The 20,477-nt window shown below is 33.2% G+C and overlaps 1 protein-coding gene and 1 pseudogene across 1 annotated transcript; both read left to right on the top strand.

Annotated features, from left to right (window-relative positions):
- The first annotated feature begins 4,858 nt into the window (after positions 1-4,858).
- Positions 4,859-6,238, top strand: LOC116140636 (wall-associated receptor kinase-like 1). The gene is given in 3 exon segments (XM_031426238.1): positions 4,859-4,870; positions 5,012-5,338; positions 5,341-6,238. Coding segments are annotated over 2 exon segments (618 nt in total). The 5' UTR covers positions 4,859-4,870; positions 5,012-5,277; the 3' UTR covers positions 5,898-6,238.
- An 8,639-nt stretch (positions 6,239-14,877) lies between these two features.
- On the top strand, positions 14,878-16,324 carry LOC116140578 (annotated as a pseudogene).
- Positions 16,325-20,477: the final 4,153 nt, after the last annotated feature.

Genomic DNA, 20,477 nt, shown 5'->3' with positions numbered 1-20,477 from the left:
AACCAGCAACAAACCAACCCAACAGCAACACCCTGCTGTGCACCCACCTTCGTCGCACTTCCTTAGTCCCTGGTCAACACAAGATATGTGTGATCCCTCCTCATTGACGCACTGCCACCCATTAGTGTAGTCATTTGCTCGAACTGATGTTGCGTATCATCTGCCAGTGGTGTTGGCGGTGGGGGTGGTGGTGGTGGAGTTAGAGGCGAAGAGGAAGGGTTGGGTTGTGAAAAAAATTGAGATGTAGAGTGTTTTGAAATTTTACTAATTCAGGGGAGTGAAAGAGAATAGGGTTTGCTATTTTTTAGACAAAAAGACATAAATATCCTTTGACCCTTACAGTAAATAATTTTATGTTAATTTAAGAATGAAAATCTAGAATTTATGAAACCGGAACTTGTAGGTTTACAGACCTTAGGTGGAAACATGTTTAAAAAAAAAAAAATTAAGTAAAGGCTTATCCTCATTGACACAAATTTAAAATAATACTTTCTCCGTTTCTCTTTAAAAATCGTTTTAAGTCATTACACGTTTTTTAATAAATTAATTTTTTAATGTAAATATTTTTTCTCTTTGCTCCTTCTTCTGAAAGTGAGTAGGAAATGACAATGATTGATGGAAAATAAATGGTTTTTAAAGAGAAAGAGATGGGAGATGAAGGGTGAGGAAAAGAGAGAGAGGAGATAGGGGCATACTTCGAGAAAGAGAGAGAGGGTTGCATTCGGTCAATCACATTTATTTTAGAAAAAAATTTGCTCCTTCCCCTAAAAGTGCGTGGGAAATGACAATGATGATTGATGGAAAATAAATTACTTTTAAAGAGAAAGAGAAAGAGAGAGAGAGAGAGAGGAGATGAGGGGTGAGGGAAAGAGAGAGGAGACAGGGGCATACTTCGAAAAAGAGAGAGAGGGTTGCATTTGATCAAACAGACATTTATTTTGGAAAAAAATTTGCTCCTTTCTCTTAAAGTGCATGAAAAATGGCAATGATGATTGATAGAAAATAAATGGCTTTTAAAAAGAAAGAGAAAGAGAAAGAGAAAGAGAGAGGAGACAAGGGCATACTTTGACAAAGAAAGAGGGTTGTATTTGGTCAAACGACATTTATTTTGGAAAAAAATTTGCTCCTTTCATCAAAAGTGTGTGGAAAATGACAATGATGATTGATGGAAAATAAATGACTTCTAAAGAAAAAGAGAAAGAGAAAGAGAGAGAGAGAGAGACAGGAGATGAGGGGTGAGGGAAAGAGAGGGAGAGAGGAGACAGGAGCATACTGGGTGAGTGAGAGAGAGAGAGAGAGGAGGTTATATTTAGTCAAACAACATTTATTTTAGAAAAAATTTATAAGACTAAAACGACTTTAAAAAAGGAATAGAGAAAGTAATAAATTTATAAAATAAAATAAAAATGGGGCCAAAAATTCCATAGAACGAGGCTCACGGGTGTGCCCCCATATCAGACACGCACATCAAAGCTTAGCACTCGCGTCGTACGGACACAATGTAGCACCTCAAGCGGTTCAAAAATCTCCACGTGTAATTTTCAACTAATAATTTATTGTGATTAACCGACTAAAGTAAATGATAAAGAATAAGTAGATGTGTAAACACGCTAGTTTCTTGCCTGCTCAGATCTTTTCTTTTTCACTTTTGTTGTTTTGGTCAACTGAAGAAATCATCTTATTTCTTACTGTTACAGTTAAAAGGAAATATTTTCATGAAAATATGTTTTTATTATATATTAATCTGAAATTGAAATTGAATATAAATATATATATTTGTGATGCCCTACTTGATATAACTTCATTTTTTAAAGTTATAATACATTAATGTATTATTTAGTATGATTAATTATGATTGCATTATACTTAAATTTATTGGATTTTATGATTTCTTTATTCAATTTTCTTACACAACCTAGTAATCGAGTAGTCTTAACTCTTATTGAATCAAAATAAATAAATAAATAATAAACAATTAAAGTCATATATTATAGGTATAAAATAATAGTTAGACTATTGTAACACGAATCTTTTATATAGATTTATGAGACAAAATTTTAGTTCTTGATTTAATATAATTTAATGGATCAATGGGAAGTTAAAATTGGTTACATTTAATATTAAACTTATTAAGTTTTAAATTAGTAAAGAATCATGACTAAATATTGTGTTTGAGTCTGGATACTATAATTTGAATATCAGTTATATATTGTATATTTGTGTTATTAGTTAATTGAATACTTTGCATTTGAAATACTATATTGATTTTAACCAGGGAAACCATAAAAGCGTTAAAACTAAGATTGATATTGCCGTATTTTTCAAAATGTATTATTGACAATGAACCGTATTAAACCCGTATATACCTGTACCATATTTTTCCCGTATCCGAATTTTATGGCCGAATTTTTATAAAGGTATTTTTCACCGTTTTCCGTATTATATCCGTAAAATTCCCGTATCTTTTTTTGCCATAGTTGTATTTACTAACTAGGGTTACGACCCACACTATTATTATTCTCTTTCTTGATCGTCGTTCATTCAAACTTCTCAAGTCTTATTTCCCTCGACTTTGTCAATCATCGGTAATCGAGTAATTTGTGAAACGCGTAGCTGCCTCTCTCAAATCAAATTTCACCTAATCCCGATCATTACAATCCAACCTATCATCACCAAAAAGCTTATCGACCTCCCCTCTTCAATAGCCCTAACAGTTTGAACCAGTTTACTCTTCGTTTGCCACCGAATCACAAACCCTAAGGGAAATATATTTTGGGTAGTAATGGAATATAAACTTTGGGTAATAAATTTGTATTTTGAAACTTTTTAGGTTGGGAAAATGTCATTAAGGTAGACCTTGGGTGAGAAAAAGTCCTTTACTCGAATTAATATTACAAATATAGTTTAATAAAAATATCTTTCACTAGGTGATTTGGTATTAAGGAATTTATATGGTAAACTAGGTTAATTGAGGGAGTCTTGTTTTTTATGTGTAATTAGGAAAAGGATTAGAAACATAAACCTTCAAATATCCCTAATTTATAAAGAACCTCATGAGTTATCTATGATATCTCTAAATTCTCTATAATTAGTGATTGGTTATAAGATACATTTTTGCCACTAGTGAGAATAGACATTTTTTTTTTTAGATGCATTAACAAAATCATTAAGGATAAAGGGTCATAGCTTTTAAAAATACTCGTATTATGGGTAAAAATAATATCACACATACAAAGAGTTTATATAAAATTTTGTATACAAGTATTGTGGAGTACTATTGCATTGCCGCGTTATTTACTATCATTTAAATGTATATTTATTCACTTTATTTTTATATTAATTTATTCAATCATATTTTAGCATATTACCTTATATAAACTCTTTTTAAGCATTGTATTATTCTATAGGTATAAAAGGGTTCAGAACTACTAAAAATAGCCGAGAGATTTTATTAAGATATCTCATCTCATGAGGTTTGCAATTATTATCCCCAGAGAAATTATGAAATCTTTAAGTTAATTACCCATTAATTTATGAACTAGCTTATACGATAATAAAAATTTAGGATTAATACCATCTAGAATCTCTATAGTTTGCATAATTGACAAGTCAGTCCCTGTGGTATTCGAAATTTCGAATTATCCAACTATCTCCCTTGTTGTTAGTTTTTTATGTTAAAATTAATTTAGCATTATCAAAAATTCAAAGTCTAAAAGCAGGAAGAATGAAAGAGCAATGCACTTTCTAGGTAACTGCGTGCATTCGTTGGATTGGATGAGTATATATAACTCAGTATGGGTCTTCCCAAAGAAAAAGATCAAGTAGTGAGAATGGGTGTTCATCATCTGGTGTTGTTGCAAATCATTTTGTTACTCTGGCCAATCAAAGCATCAGGCGCTCATTCATGTCGACGAAGTTGTGGTGGAGTCACGATAGCATACCCCTTTGGAATCGGACAAGGCTGCTACTTCGATAAGGGATTTGAAGTAAGTTGCGACAACTCTTCTGGCTCTCCAAAACCTTTCTTAACTAGCATCAACCTTGTACTAGAAGACTATAGTGGCGCTAGTTTTCGGGTCAACTTTCCTGTCATTTCTTTGAATAATAATAAGAAAATTGTTTCTGAAGACTTTAACTTGTCAGACACCCATTTTTCCTTCCCAAATAACCTCAATACGTTCATTGCCGTTGGTTGTGACAGCTATTACGAGCAGAGTAAATCAACTCTTGCTACATGTCAGTCCTTCTGTCATTGTGATCCTACTAAAGCTCGTGGTTGCTGCGATTTCATATGCACCGTTCCTAGGAATTATACGTTTGATAGTATTTCAACTATATCAGAGGTATATTCCGCAAGTATTCCCCAAGAAATTTAGTGCAATTCTGCATTCATGGTTGACATAGAATGGTTTCAGTCAAACTACCAAATAACGAATTCATCGGTTTTGAAAGGTAAAGAACATTCTCCTGCAGTGCTGGAATGGGGAAGATATAAAGGGTCATGTGTGGAACTATTTAATTCAGATACAACTTGTGATTTGGACAGTGAGTGTATAATAAAATTAGACGCAGGCTATATTTGTAGTTGCTATATTAGCAGATCTGACAGCTACAAAAGATGTTCAGGCACGTTACTCTTAAAAAAATTACTGTAAATCGAAAAAGGGAAGAATTAATTTGTAGCCGTGAATTAAATTAATTTTTTGTACTTTCTCAGGCGACTTGATCTGTAATTCTACCGGCGGCTACCATTGCTCCGGATGTTCTCATGGTTATAAAAAAGATGGAAGTTCGTGCTCTTCACCAAAAGCATTTGGTGATTTATTTATTTTTATAAAGAAATCTCGGGCCGGATTTTTTGCTATCATAGGTACGCTTCTCACAAGTATCCCATTCTGTTTCAAATATATTATTATCCAAAATAAAAAATGTAGAAATAAATACACTCCATGATGATGGATATGCAGTAAAAAATAAAACATGATGCAATATTTATCCTTGAGTTGTGCAGGTTGTTCTGCTGGGCTTGGAACCTTGTTGCTCGTCATTGGAGTATGGTGGTTGTACAAGTTCATAAGAAAGAGAAAAGCAATCAAGTTGAAGCATAAATTCTTTAAAAGAAATGGTGGTTTATTACTGCAACAACAGTTGTCTTCCACTGAAGGTAACATCGAGAAAACACGACTGTTTACTTCAAAGGAATTAGACAAAGCTACCGACAACTACAATGCGAATCGAATCCTTGGCCAAGGAGGCCAAGGCACCGTGTATAAAGGTATGTTAGCTGATGGCAAAATTGTAGCAATTAAAAAGTCCAAAGTTGTAGACAAAGTCAAGTTGAGGAATTCATTAACGAGGTGGTCATAATATCTCAAATTAATCATAGAAATGTGGTTCAATTATTGGGGTGTTGCTTAGAGACAGAAGTTCCGATTTTGGTGTACGAATACATTTCTAATGGAACTCTCTTTCATTATATACATGATGAGAATGCGGAGTTTCCAATCACGTGGGAGTTACGTCTACGCATTGCCTTAGATGTTACAGATGCTCTCTCGTATCTACATTCAGCCGCTTCCATACCTATATGCCATCAAGACATTAAGTCAACAAACATACTCTTGGATGATAAATATCGAGCAAAAGTTTCAGACTTTGGGACTTCCAGATCTGTTACAATTGACCAAACTCATTTGACCACTCAAGTACATGGAACCTTTGGATATGTAGATCCAGAGTATTTTCAATCAAGCCAGTTTACTGATAAAAGTGATGTTTACAGTTTTGGCGTAGTTCTCGCTGAATTTTTAACTGGACAAAGGCCGATTCTTTCAACCGAATTTGCTGAAGATAGAAGTTTGGCTTCTTATTTTCTTCGTGCAATGAAAGAAAATTGACTATTTGATATCCTTGATGTTCGAGTTTCAAAAGAGGGTGAAAACGAAGAGATTATGAATGTTGTTAATCTTACAAGAAGATGTTTGAATTTAAATGGAAAGAAGAGACCTACAATGAGAGAAGTGGCAATTGAATTAGCGGGTAATACTAGAGCGAGTGGAGCCTCAGGGGTGTAGCAAAACTACGAAGAGGATGATTTTGCCGAGTGTGAGACAACAGATCACTATGTAACTGGTTCATCTTTCAGTACTGGATCCTTTTTTGACGGTGTCACTTTAGATGTTGACCCTCTTATTTCCAATTAATGTTGAATTAGTAAATTTCTAATATTTCTACTATATGCATCCTATTGGTACTCGTTGTATCCTTTATGAACTATTTTATATATGTTGTTTGATTATTGTTATGTAATGGAATGCTCATCAGATTGTATGGAAAGACTAATCGTCATGCGAATTTATTCAATAGCCAATAAACCATTGATCATATATATGCAAGAAAATGATTAGCGCCTTGGGTTGGAACCTCATAAAAAGGAGACGGAGCGAAATCCATAATAGCTTTTCTTCTTCATCATTTGGGAGAAGCTTGCTACTTTTATCAGTAGTTTAATGTATCCTCCGAAAGAATTAGAATACACAGGATACATCAATCGATTTCGTTACCGTCAATAACCTTAAAATTCCATAAACATTTTCAAATTGTTTTCCAGGTATTTTCTCGGGTGTGTTTGGTTAACTAGAAAATTGAGCCATAATGTTAGTCTATCGGCTCTGAAACCATGAAAAATAAAGAAACAGAAAACTTAGATCTGAGAGGAAATAAATTGAAGATTGAGAACTTTGTTACAATTACTAAAACCTAATCTGCTGATTTCGCTACCCAGCAGTCTAGGGTTGTTTACTTTGCATAAGATATACTACGAAATTACGAACTAGAAAAACAGAATGGTTTTTTTTTTTTTTTTTTTTAAGGCAAACCTTGTTGGAAGGAGAGAAATTTTATAATAGAAAAAAGAAATATGATACCTAAACAGGGGATATATCAAGCAATGAACCTTACCCTTCAGTAAGACTAAATACGATAATAAAACGAAAAAAAAAATGAAAGAAAACAATGCATAATGGTTAAAATACAATAATAAATATTTGCTTAAGAGAAGATTTAGAGATCAGAAGCTGAGAAACAGCTTTAGCTTAACTGAAGAACTAAATAACTGTAACAATTTCTAACTCAGAGTCAAAAAGATAACAGAACTAACAGAGTTAACTAAACTGCTTTGTGAGTTTAAACACTGAGTCAACTCACTTTGAGCTTTACATGTTCTCTTTGTTGCATACTATTAGTTGAGCAAACATTATTCAAATTTTATATAACATAATTAACAGAAATATTAATGGGTCAAGTAAATTAAATTCTGAAGTAAAGCAAGTTCTTATGTCTGCTACGGCACTGGTTGGACCAAGGCCAATAGTTCTTCAATAGTTCTTATGTCTAACAATGAAAGAAACGAGCTGGGGCCTTCCAAGTAAAGGGGTGCAGACAGGTATTCTAATTATTATCCCCCTATTGACTCGTTCAATTATTGAATCAAATGGCCCTTTAACTCAGTGGTACAGTAATGCCATGGTAAGGCGTTTGAATATAAATGGAGGGCCGGAGGTTCTAAATGTTTTTAAGAGATTTTCTTTATTTTTCGTTTGGCGCTCAGATATTTCACAGAATCCGTCTTGGCCTCCTGATTTCTTAGGAGTGCCAGGATCTTAGGGATACAGACGGTCGGGATAGATCCTATTAATTTGGTATCAGAGCTTAGGTTTGAGATTTTGGACATTTGCATGATACACACATTTAGTTTACATTATTGCCATTTGCATTTTGTAGATATCATTATACGTCGACATGGCCGACCCCGCACAAGACCTATAGCACAGTTGGGGATGCAAGGGGAAAATGAATCTAACCGAGCTAGTAGAAGAGTCAGTTGCCCATCCGATGGTATCCCCAGTAAAGGTAATCGCACTTGTAAATACGGAACAGGCACAACCTGTTGCATCTAACGTAGAAGTCGCATGAACACCAGTGTTTTATATGGATTTTATTAACGGATCTTAACGGTGGATGAGAAAGTGTCTTTTTGAAACTTTTAGGGTGGGAAAAAAAGTCATTCTCCCCTGTTTTTGGATGCCATTTTAACGGGAAGGGGATATTTAATACTTTCCTCAAAGCCTTGGATACATATAGCTGATCTCTCAAGGGCTGGATTATAAAAATCCGTACTTGGAACATAGTGATTGTTGGGCTTACAATTCAATTACCAACCTAATCATTAAAAAATTTTAAAATATTTATATTTATGTATACATCACAAAAAATACATTAACGTTAAAAATTATTCCAACAAATAATGATCACAAAATATATAAATAAATAAGGTTTCAAATAATATAAAATGTCTAATTAATTACATAAATAATTAATTGTCACTTAATACATTAATGCCATCATAATTTTAAAAATAACTTTTAATTAGGATGGGTGTGTAGTGGGCCAAAGTCTGATAATACATGTATCTGAATTCAATAGTGGTGTTATTTAAGCCCACCCAAACTCTGTCCACACGCCAAGATTAATTATAAAAAATAAAAAAAGTAATATTATGTTTACACACTTTTTTTATTAATTTTTTTCTCACAAATGTGATATGACAGCTCACAATTGGTTAGCTCGCAATATGTCACGTCTAACTATATTGGATTCCGTCTAACCAATTGCGAATTGTCATATTGCATTAGTAAGAAAAAATTAGTGAGAAGAGTTTGTCAACTTATCTTTATTGAAAAAAAATAAAATAAAAATAATGCTATTAGCACCTCAAAAATTATCTTATTAGACCAATCTTATTATTTTTTAACTACATCTTTATCCTTAAAAAAAAAAATTACTTAAGAGGACGTTATGAAAATTATATTTACAAGATAAACCATTGTATTATTATTCCAAAAATCTCTTATTTTCCTTATTCATGATAATTATATTTAAAATATAATTACTCTCTTTAATTCTATGGTTTATTTTTCCTTTTCTTTATTTAAATTTTATTTTATCCATTTGTGTGTAACTTTTAAGTTTAGTTGGTTGTGAGCACTGGAATTGCTTTACAAAGAAATGTTAGTCTTAGAATCTTCCGTATTTTAGTTTTTCTATAAAAAAAAATTATTAAATTTATTTTATCTGTCAACTTTTGTGACATCTTCCATATTGGTAGAACGTCCAAATAAATTGCTATATTTTAATGAAGAAAACTTTATTTAATATCTTCAATATCACTTCATGCTATAATAACAGTCTCATGAGCAAAAGGAGATAAATATTAAAGCTAATAAGGAAATAAAAAGGGTTTGCTTATTTATGTAGCTCTAAAACTGTTAATGGGGTATATTTAAAAATGGGGCTTAATATAATGTAGCCTCGATGAACTATGGATTGACTGTAGGCCATGCATAGGTAAAATGGGCCGAGTCATTTTTTGTTGGCCCTAAATGCGAGCCAGCCAAGCCCAAGGGCCCTGCTTTTATCTCATTAAATACTCCACTATTTCTATTCTCGTACTTTCATTTCTATCATGACTAGAGATGTTAAAAGGGCGTGAGGTGGGGGTGGGTGTGGGACATCTACCCAACTCATCAATTTAAATTCAACCATTCCAATTTATTTTATGACCTAAATCCATTTAGTACTTAATTTTAAGGGAGTATGGTTCAATAAGGACTCTTAATATATTACTTCAAGAGATCATCAGTTTGAATCTCTCTTCGATTGTTAATAGAAATATTCATTGGAATTCTTACCTGACCAATGGTTTTAAGGTCTCAAATGATTAGTTGAGGTACGTGAGTTAGTCCGAAGACCCTAGTCATAAAAAAAAAGAGTGAACGCCATATTTCATCCAACGTTTCGCGAATCTATAAGTTCCCACCCCTAGTTTCATAAATTCTAATTTTTACTCTTAAATCAACTTCATGTAGTTTTAGATCGGATACAATATAAAGAGTGCTATTACCAAACTATCCTTAACACGTAAATAATAAATACTTTTTATCCTCCAAATTAGTAGAATTAAAAATAACTATTTACTTTCAAATTTATTTTAATAACATTCTCTTCCCAACTTTTTATTTTTTGGGCTCTCTATTCAACCTTTTTTTTTCTTTTTTTCTTTTGTCTCTTCTTCAACCTTTCTATTCTCTGGCTGCTGCATCGCCGAAAATCACCTCCACCGCACCAATAGACTCATTGGCGTTCCCCCACCAAAACCCCAACCTCCTCCACCTCATTAGCACACCGATCGTTGTCACAAACCCCTTAAGATTTCGCGCGATTATCGCACCTCTCTTGCGAAATTTCAGTCAATCCTGACACCAAAATCACCGCCAATTGTACCACCAACACCCTTCCAAAAGCCCCAACACCCCCAACCTCGATTGCTCGTAGTTTGCCATCCACACTCTCTTAGGTTTTCACTTAATTGATGAAATTAGGTTTAACTGAGGTTAATTTTGACAAGAGATTGGTTTTTTGGAGTGTTTGTTGGTTTGTTGGTGTTTTTAGATTTTTTTCGGACATTTTCCCTTCCGATGTCCACCAAAATCCCTATCCCCAAATTGCGCCCAACAATTGGTCGACCATTGCCCTAACCAGCAACAAACCAACCCAACAGCAACACCCGCTGTGCACCCACCTTCGTCGCACTTCCTTAGTCCCTGGTCAACACAAGATATGTGTGATCCCTCCTCATTGACGCACTGCCACCATTAGTGTAGTCATTTGCTCGAACTGATGTTGCGTATCATCTGCAGTGGTGTTGCGGTGGGGGTGGTGGTGGTGGAGTTAGAGGCGAAGAGGAAGGGTTGGGTTGTGAAAAAAATTGAGATGTAGATGTTTTGAAATTTTACTAATTCAGGGGAGTGAAAGAGAATAGGGTTTGCTATTTTTTAGACAAAAAGACATAAATATCCTTTGACCCTTACAGTAAATAATTTTATGTTAATTTAGAATGAAAATCTAGAATTTATGAAACCGGAACTTGTAGGTTTACAGACCTTAGGTGGAAACATGTTTAAAAAAAAAAAATTAAGTAAAGGCTTATCCTCATTGACACAAATTTAAAATAATACTTTCTCCGTTTCTCTTTAAAAATCGTTTTAAGTCATTACACGTTTTTTAATAAATTAATTTTTTAATGTAAATTTTTTTCTCTTTGCTCCTTCTTCTGAAGTGAGTAGGAAATGACAATGATTGATGGAAAATAAATGGTTTTTAAAGAGAAAGAGATGGGAGATGAAGGGTGAGGAAAAGAGAGAGAGGAGATAGGGGCATACTTCGAGAAAGAGAGAGAGGGTTGCATTCGGTCAATCACATTTATTTTAGAAAAAAATTTGCTCCTTCCCCTAAAAGTGCGTGGGAAATGACAATGATGATTGATGGAAATAAATTCTTTTAAAGAGAAAGAGAAGAGAGAGAGAGAGAGAGGATGAGGGGTGAGGGAAAGGAGAGGAGACAGGGGCTACTTCGAAAAAGAGAGAGAGGGTTGCATTTGATCAAACGACATTTTTTGGAAAAAAATTGCTCCTTTCTCTTAAAGTGCATGAAAAATGCAATGATGATTGATAGAAAATATGGCTTTTAAAAGAAAGAGAAGAGAAGAGAAAAGAGAGAGGAGACAAGGGCATACTTTGACAAAGAAAGGGGTTGTATTGGTCAAACGACATTTATTTTGGAAAAAAATTTGCTCCTTTCATCAAGTGTGTGGAAAATGACAGATGATTGATGGAAATAAATGACTCTAAAGAAAAGAGAAGAGAAAGAGAGAGAGAGAGAGACAGGAGATGAGGGGTGAGGGAAAGAGAGGGAGAGAGGAGACAGGAGCATACTGGGTGAGTGAGAGAGAGAGAGAGAGAGGTTATATTTAGTCAAACAACATTTATTTTAGAAAAATTTATAAGACTAAAACGACTTTAAAAAAGGAATAGAGAAAGTAATAAATTTATAAATAAAATAAAATGGGCCAAAAATTCCATAGAACGAGGCTCACGGGGGTGCCCCCATATCAGACACGCACATCAAAGCTTAGCACTCGCGTCGTACGGACACAATGTAGCACCTCAAGCGGTTCAAAAATCTCCACGTGTAATTTTCAACTAATAATTTATTGTGATTAACCGACTAAAGTAAATGATAAAGAATAAGTAGATGTGTAAACACGCTAGTTTCTGCCTGCTCAGATCTTTTCTTTTTCACTTTTGTTGTTTTGGTCAACTGAAGAAATCATCTTATTTCTTACTGTTACAGTTAAAGAAATATTTTCATGAAAAATGTTTTTTTATTATATTATCTGAAATGAAATTGAATATAAATAATATATTTGTGATGCCCTACTTGATATAACTTCATTTTTAAAGTTATAATACATTAATGTATTATTTAGTATGATTAATTATGATTGCATTATACTTAAATTTATTGGATTTTATGATTTCTTTATTCAATTTTCTTACACAACCTAGTAATCGAGTGTCTTAACTCTTATTGAATCAAAATAATAAATAATAATAAACAATTAAAGTCATATATTATAGGTAAAAATAATAGTTAGACTATTGTAACACGAATCTTTTATATAGATTTATGAGACAAAATTTTAGTTCTTGATTTAATATAATTTAATGGATCAATGGGATTAAAATGGTTTTACATTTAATTAACTTATTAAGTTTTAATTAGTAAAGAATCATGACTAATATTGTTTTGAGTCTGGATACTATAATTTGAATATCAGTTATATATTGTATATTTGTGTTATTAGTTAATTGAATACTTTGCATTGAATACTATATTGATTTTAACCAGGAACCATAAAGCGTTAAAACTAAGATTGATATTGCCGTATTTTCAAAATGTATTATGACAATGAACCGTATTAACCCGTATATACCTGTACCATATTTTTCCCGTATCCGAATTTTATGGCCGAATTTTTATAAGGTATTTTTCACCGTTTTCCGTATTATATCCGTAAAATTCCCGTATCTTTTTTTGCCATAGTTGTATTACTAACTAGGGTTACGACCCACACTATTATTATTCTCTTTCTTATCGCGTTCATTCAAACTTCTCAAGTCTTATTTCCCTCGACTTTGTCAATCATCGGTAATCGAGTAATTTGTGAAACGCGTAGCTGCCTCTCCAAATCAAATTTCACCTAATCCCGATCATTACAATCCAACCTATCATCACCAAAAAGCTTATCGACCTCCCCTCTTCAATGCCCTACAGTTTGAACCAGTTTACTCTTCGTTTGCCACCGAATCACAAACCCTAAGGGAAATATATTTTGGGTAGTAATGGAATATAAACTTTGGGTAATAAATTTGATTTTGAAACTTTTTAGGTGGGAAATGTCATTAAGGTAGACCTTGGGTGAGAAAAGTCCTTTACTCGAATTAATATTACAAATATAGTTTAATAAAAATACTTTCACTAGGTGATTTGTATAAGGATATTTATGTGTAAACTAGGTTAATTGAGGGAGTCTTGTTTTTTATGTGTATTAGGAAAAGGATTAGAAACATAAACCTTCAAATATCCCTAATTTATAAGAACCTCATGAGTTATCTATGATATCTCTAAATTCTCTATAATTAGTGATTGGTTATAAGATACATTTTGCCACTAGTGAGAATAGACTTTTTTTTTTAGATGCATTAACAAAACATTAAGGATAAAGGGTCATAGCTTTTAAAAATACTCGATTATGGGTAAAATAATATCACCATACAAAAGTTTATATAAAATTTTGTAACGTATTGTGGAGTACTATTGCATTGCCGCTTTATTACTATCATTTAAATGTATATTTATTCACTTTATTTTTATATTATATTTTCAATCATATTTTAGCATATTACCTTATATAAACTCTTTTAGCATTGTATTATTCTATAGGTTAAAAGGGTTCAGAACTACTAAAATAGCCGAGAGATTTTATTAAGATATCTCATCTCATGAGGTTTGCAATTATTATCCCCAGAGAAATTATGAAATCTTTAAGTTAATTACCCATTAATTTATGAACTAGCTTATACGATAATAAAAATTTAGGATTAATACCATCTAGAATCTCTATGTTTCATAATTGACAAGTCAGTCCCTGTGGTATTCGAAATTTCGAATTATCCAACTATCTCCCTTGTTGTTAGTTTTTTATGTTAAATTATTTAGCATTATCAAAAATTCAAAGTCTAAAAGCAGGAAGAATGAAAGAGCAATGCACTTTCTAGGTAACTGCTGCATTCGTTGGATTGGATGAGTATATATAACTCAGTATGGGTCTTCCCAAAGAAAAAGATCATAGTGAGAATGGTGTTTCACATCTGTTGTTGTTGCAAATCATTTTGTTACTCTGGCCAATCAAGCATCAGGCGCTCATTCATGTCGACGAAGTTGTGGTGGAGTCACGATAGCATACCCCTTGGAATCGGACAAGGCTGCTACTCGATAAGGGATTTAATAAGTTGCGACTACTCTTCTGGCTCTCCAAAACCTTTCTTAACTAGCATCAACCTTGTACTAGAAGACTATAGTGGCGCTAGTTTTCGGGTCAACTTTCCTGTCATTTCTTTGAAATATATAAGAAAATTGTTTCTGAAGACTTTAACTTGTCAGACACCCATTTTTCCTTCCCAAATAACCTCAATACGTTCATTGCCGCTGGCTGTGACAGCTATTACGAGCAGAGTAAATCAACTCTTGCTACATGTCAGTCCTTCTGTCATTGTATCCTACAAAGCTCGTGGTTGCTGCGATTTCATATGCACCGTTCCTAGGAATTATACGTTTGATAGTATTTCAACTATATCAGAGTATATTCCGCAAGTATTCCCCAGAAACAAGTGCAATCTGCATTCATGGTTGACAAGAATGGCTTCAGTCAAACTACCAAATAACGAATTCATCGGTTTTGAAAGTAAAGAACATTCTCCTGCAGTGCTGGAATGGGGAAGATATAAAGGTCATGTGTGGAACTATTTTTCAGATACAACTGTGATTTGGACATGAGTGTATAATAAAATTAGACGCGGCTATATTTGTAGTTGCTATATAGCAGATCTGACAGCTACAAAAGATGTTCAGGCACGTTCTCTTAAAAAAATTACTGTAAATCGAAAAAGGAAGAATTAATTTGTAGCCGTGAATTAAATTATTTTTTGTACTTTCTCAGGCGACTTGATCTGTAATTCTACCGGCGGCTACCATTGCTCCGGATGTTCTCATGGTATAAAAAAAGATGGAAGTTCGTGCTCTTCACCAAAAGCATTGGTGTATTATTTATTTTTATAAAGAAATCTCGGCCGGATTTTTTGCTATCATAGGTACGCTTCTCACAAGTATCCCATTCTGTTTCAAATATATTATTATCCAAAATAAAAAATGTAGAAATAATCACTCCATGATGATGGATATGCAGTAAAAAATAAACATGATGCAATATTTATCCTTGAGTTGTGCAGGTTGTTCTGCTGGGCTTGGAACCTTGTTGCTCCTCCTGGTAGGGTGGTCGTACAAGTTCTAAAGAAAAGAAAAGCAATCAAGTTGAAGCATAAATTCTTTAAAAGAAATGGTGGTTTATTACTGCACAACAGTTATCTTCCAGTGAAGGTAACATCGAGAAAACACGACTGTTTACTTCAAAGGAATTAGAAAAAGCTACCGACAACTACAATGCGAACGAATCCGTGCCAAGGAGGCCAAGGCACCGTGTATAAAGGTATGTTAGCTGATGGCAAAATTGTAGCAATTAAAAAGTCCAGTTGTAGACAAAGTCAGTTGAGGAATTCATTAACAGTGGTCATAATATCTCAAATTATCATAGAAATGTGGTTCAATTATTGGGGTGTTGCTTAGAGACAGAAGTTCCGTATTTGGTGTACGAATACATTTCTAATGGAACTCTCTTTCATTATATACATGAGAGAATGCGGAGTTTCCAATCACGTGGGAGTTACTTCTACGCATGCCTTAGATGTTACAGATGCTCTCTCGTATCTACATTCAGCCGCTTCCATACCTATATGCCATCGACATTAAGTCAACAAACACTCTTTGATGATAATATCGAGCAAAGTTCGGATTTTGGGACTTCCAGATCTTTTACAATTGACCAAACTCATTTACCACTCAAGTACATGGAACCTTTGGATATGTAGATCCAGAGTATTTTCAATCAAGCCAGTTTTCGATAAAGTGTGTTTACAGTTTTGGCGTAGTTCTCGCTGAATTTTTAACTGGACAAAGGCCGATTCTTTCAACCGAATTTGCTGAAGATAGATTTGGCTTCTTATTTCTTCGTGCAATGAAAGAAAATTGACTATTTGATATCCTTGATGTTCGAGTTTCAAAAGAGGGTGAAAACGAAGAGATTATGAAGTTGTTAATCTTACAAAAGATGTTTGAATTTAAATGGAAAGAAGAGACCTACAATGAAGAAGTGGCAATTGAATTAGCGGTAATACTAGAGCGAGTGGAGCCTCAGGGGTGTAGCAAAACTACGAAGAGGATGATTTTGCCGAGTGTAGACAACAGATCACTATGTAACTGTTCATCTTTCAGTACTGGATCCTTTTTGACGGTGTCACTTTAGATGTTGACCCTCTTATTTCCAATTAATGTTGAATTAGTAAATTCTAATATTTCTACTATATGCATCCTATTGGTACTCGTTGTATCCTTTATGAACTATTTTATATATGTTGTTTGATTATTGTTATGTAATGGAATGCCATCAATTGATGGAAAGACTAATTGTCATGCGAATTTATTCAATGCAATAAACCATTGATCATATATATGCAAGAAAAGATTAGCGCCTTGGGTTGGAACCTCATAAAAAGGAGACGGAGCGAAATCCATATAGCTTTTCTTCTTCATCATTTGGGAGAAGCTTGCTACTTTTATCAGTAGTTTAATGTATCCCCGAAAGAATTAGAATACACAGGATACATCAATCGATTTCGTTACCGTCAATAACCTTAAAATTCCATAAACATTTTCAAATTTTTTTCCAGGTATTTTCTCGGTGTGTTTGGTTAACTAGAAAATTGAGCCATAATGTTAGTCTATCGGCTCTGAAACCATGAAAAATAAGAACAGAAAAACTTAGATCTAGAGGAAATAAATTGAAGATTGAGAACTTTGTTACAATTACTAAAACCTAATCTGCTGATTTCGCTACCCAGCAGTCTAGGGTTTTTACTTTGCATAAGATATACTACGAAATTACGAACTAGAAAAACAGAATGGTTTTTTTTTTTTTTTTTTTAAGGCAAACCTTGTTGGAAGGAGAGAAATTTTATAATAGAAAAAGAAATATGATACCTAAACGGGATATATCAAGCAATGAACCTTACCCTTCAGTAAGACTAAATACGATAATAAAACGAAAAAAAAAATGAAAGAAAACAATGCATAATGGTTAAAATACAATAATAAATATTTGCTTAAGAGAAGATTTAGAATCAGAAGCTAGAAACAGCTTTAGCTTAACTGAAGAACTAAATAACTGTAACAATTTCTAACTCAGAGTCAAAAAGATAACAGAACTAACAAGTTAACTAAACTGCTTTGTGATTTTAAACACTGAGTCAACTCACTTTGAGCTTTACATGTTCTCTTTGTTGCATACTATTAGTTGAGCAAAACTTATTCAAATTTATATAACATAATTAACAGAATATTAATGGGTCAAGTAAATTAATTCTGAAGTAAAGCAAGTTCTTATGTCTGCTACGGCACTGGTTGACAAGGCCAATAGTTCTTCAATAGTTCTTATGTCTAACATGAAAGAAACGGCTGGGGCCTCCAAGTAAAGGGGTGCAGACAGGTATTCTAATTATTATCCCCCTATTGACTCGTTCAATTATTGAATCAAATGGCCCTTTAACTCGTGGTACAGTAATGCCATGGTAAGGCGTTTGAAATAATGGGGGCCGGAGGTTCTAAATGTTTTTAGAGATTTTCTTATTTTTTCGTTTGGCGCTCAGATATTTCACAGAATCCGTCTTGGCCTCCTGATTTCTTAGGAGTGCCAGGATCTTAGGGATACAACGGTCGGATATCCTATTATTTGGTATCAGAGCTTAGGTTTGAGATTTTGGACTTTGCATGATACACACATTTAGTTTACATTATTGCCATTTGCATTTTGTAGATTCTCATTATACGTCGACGTGGCCGACCCCACAGACCTATAGCACAGTTGGGGATGCAAGGGGAAAATGAATCTAACCTAGCTAGTAGAAGAGTCAGTTGCCCATCCGATGGTATCCCCAGTAAAGGTAATCGCACTTGTAAATACGGAACAGGCACAACCTGCTGTATCTAACGTAGAAGTCGCATGAACACCATGTTTATATGGATTTTATTAACATCTTAACGGTGGGTGAGAAAGTGTCTTTTTGAAACTTTTAGGGTGGGAAAAAAAGTCGTTCTCCCCTTTTTTAGATGCCATTTTAACGGGAGGGATATTTAACTTTCCTCAAAGCCTTGGATTCATATAGCTATCTCTCAAGGGCTATAAAAATCCTTACTTGGAATATAGTGATTGTTGGGCTTACAGATTCAATTACCAACCTAATCATTAAAAATTTTTAAATATTATATTTTATATACATCACAAAAAATCATTAACATTAAAAATTATTCCAACAAATAATGATCACAAAATATATAAATAATAGGTTTCAAATAATATAAAATGTCTAATTAATTACTAAATAATTAATTGTCACTTAATACATTAATGCCATCATAATTTTAAAATAACTTTTAATTGGGATGGTGTAGGTGGGCCAAAGTCTGGTAATACAAATCATACCTAATTCAATAGTGGTGTTATTTAAGCCCACCCAAACTCTTTCCACATGCCAAGATTAATTATAAAAATAAAAATAAAAGTATTATTATGCTTACACTTTTTTTTTATTAATTTTTTTCTCACAAACGTGACATGACAGCTCACAATTAGTTGCTCGCAATGTGTCCCGTCTAACCAGTATTGGATTCCGTCTGACCAATTGCGAATTGTCATATTGCATTTATGAGAAAAAATTAGTGAGAAAGTTGTCGACTTATCTTTATTGAAAAAAAAAAAAAGTAATGCTATGGCACCTCAAAAATTATCTTATTAGACCAATCTTATTATTTTTAACTGCAACTTTATCCTTAAAATGAAAATTACTTAAGAGGACGTTATGAAAATTATATTTACAAGATAAACCATTGTATTATTATTCCAAAAATCTCTTATTTCCTTATTCATGATAATTATATTTAAAATATAATTACTCTCTTTAATTCTATGGTTATTTTTCCTTTTCTTTATTTAAATTTTATTCTATCCATTTGGTGTAACTTTTAAGTTCGTTGGTTGTGAGCACTGGAATTGCTTTACGAAGAAATGTTCGTCTTAGAATCTTCTGTATTTTAGTTTTTCTAAAAAAATATTAATATATTAAATTTATTTTAAAAATTTATTAAATTTTATTTATCTGTTAACTTTTGTGACATCTTCCATATTGGTAGAACGTCCAAATAAATTGCTATATTTTAATGAAGAAAACTTTATTTAATATCTTCAATATCACTTCATGCTATAATAACAGTCTCATGAGCAAAAGGAGATAAATATTAAAGCTAATATGGAAATAAAAAGGTTTGCTTAGATATTTAGTAGCCTAAAACTGTTAATGGGGTATATTTAAAAATGGGGCTTAATATAATGTAGCCTCGATGAACTATGGTGACTGTAGGCCATGCATAGGTAAAATGGCCGAGTCATTTTTGTTGCCCTAATGCGAGCCAGCCTTGCCCAAGGGCCCTGCTTTTATCTCATTAAATTACTCCTCTATTCTATTCTCATACTTTCATTTCTTCATGACTAGAGATGCTAAAGGGCGTGAGGTGGGTGGGTGTGGGACATCACCAACTCATCAATTTAAATTCAACCATTCCAATTTATTTTATGACCTAAAATCCGTTTAGTACTTAATTTCAAGGAAGTGTGGTTCAAAGACTCTTGGTATATTACTCCAGAGGTCTGAGTTTAATCTCCTTTAATTGCTAATAGAAATATTCACTAGAGCTCTTACCTGTCAATGGTTCTAAGGTCTCAATGATTAGTTAGACCCTGGTCATAAAAAAAAGAGTGAACACATATTTCTATCCAACATTTCGCAAATCTATAAGTTCCCACCCTTGTTTCATAAATTCTAGATTTCACCCTTAATCAACTCTATTAGTAAGTTTTGGGTCGGATACAGTATAAAGATTGGTATTACCAAACTACCCTTAACACATAATTAATAAATTACTTTTTATCCCCAAATTAGTAGAATTAAAAATAACCATTACTTTCAAATTTATTTTAAACATCCTCTTGTTCAACTTTTTTTTTTTGGGGGGGCTCTTCTTCAAGCTTTTTTTTTTTTTTTTCTTTTTTGTCTCTTCTTCAACCGTTCCTATTC

The sequence above is a fragment of the Pistacia vera genome, unplaced genomic scaffold (assembly GCF_008641045.1).
Source record: "Pistacia vera cultivar Batoury unplaced genomic scaffold, PisVer_v2 Contig374, whole genome shotgun sequence".
NCBI classification, from domain to species: Eukaryota; Viridiplantae; Streptophyta; class Magnoliopsida; order Sapindales; family Anacardiaceae; genus Pistacia; species Pistacia vera.
The sequence above is the reverse complement of the archived record's forward strand: the minus strand, read 5'-3'. Positions and strand labels throughout refer to the sequence as shown.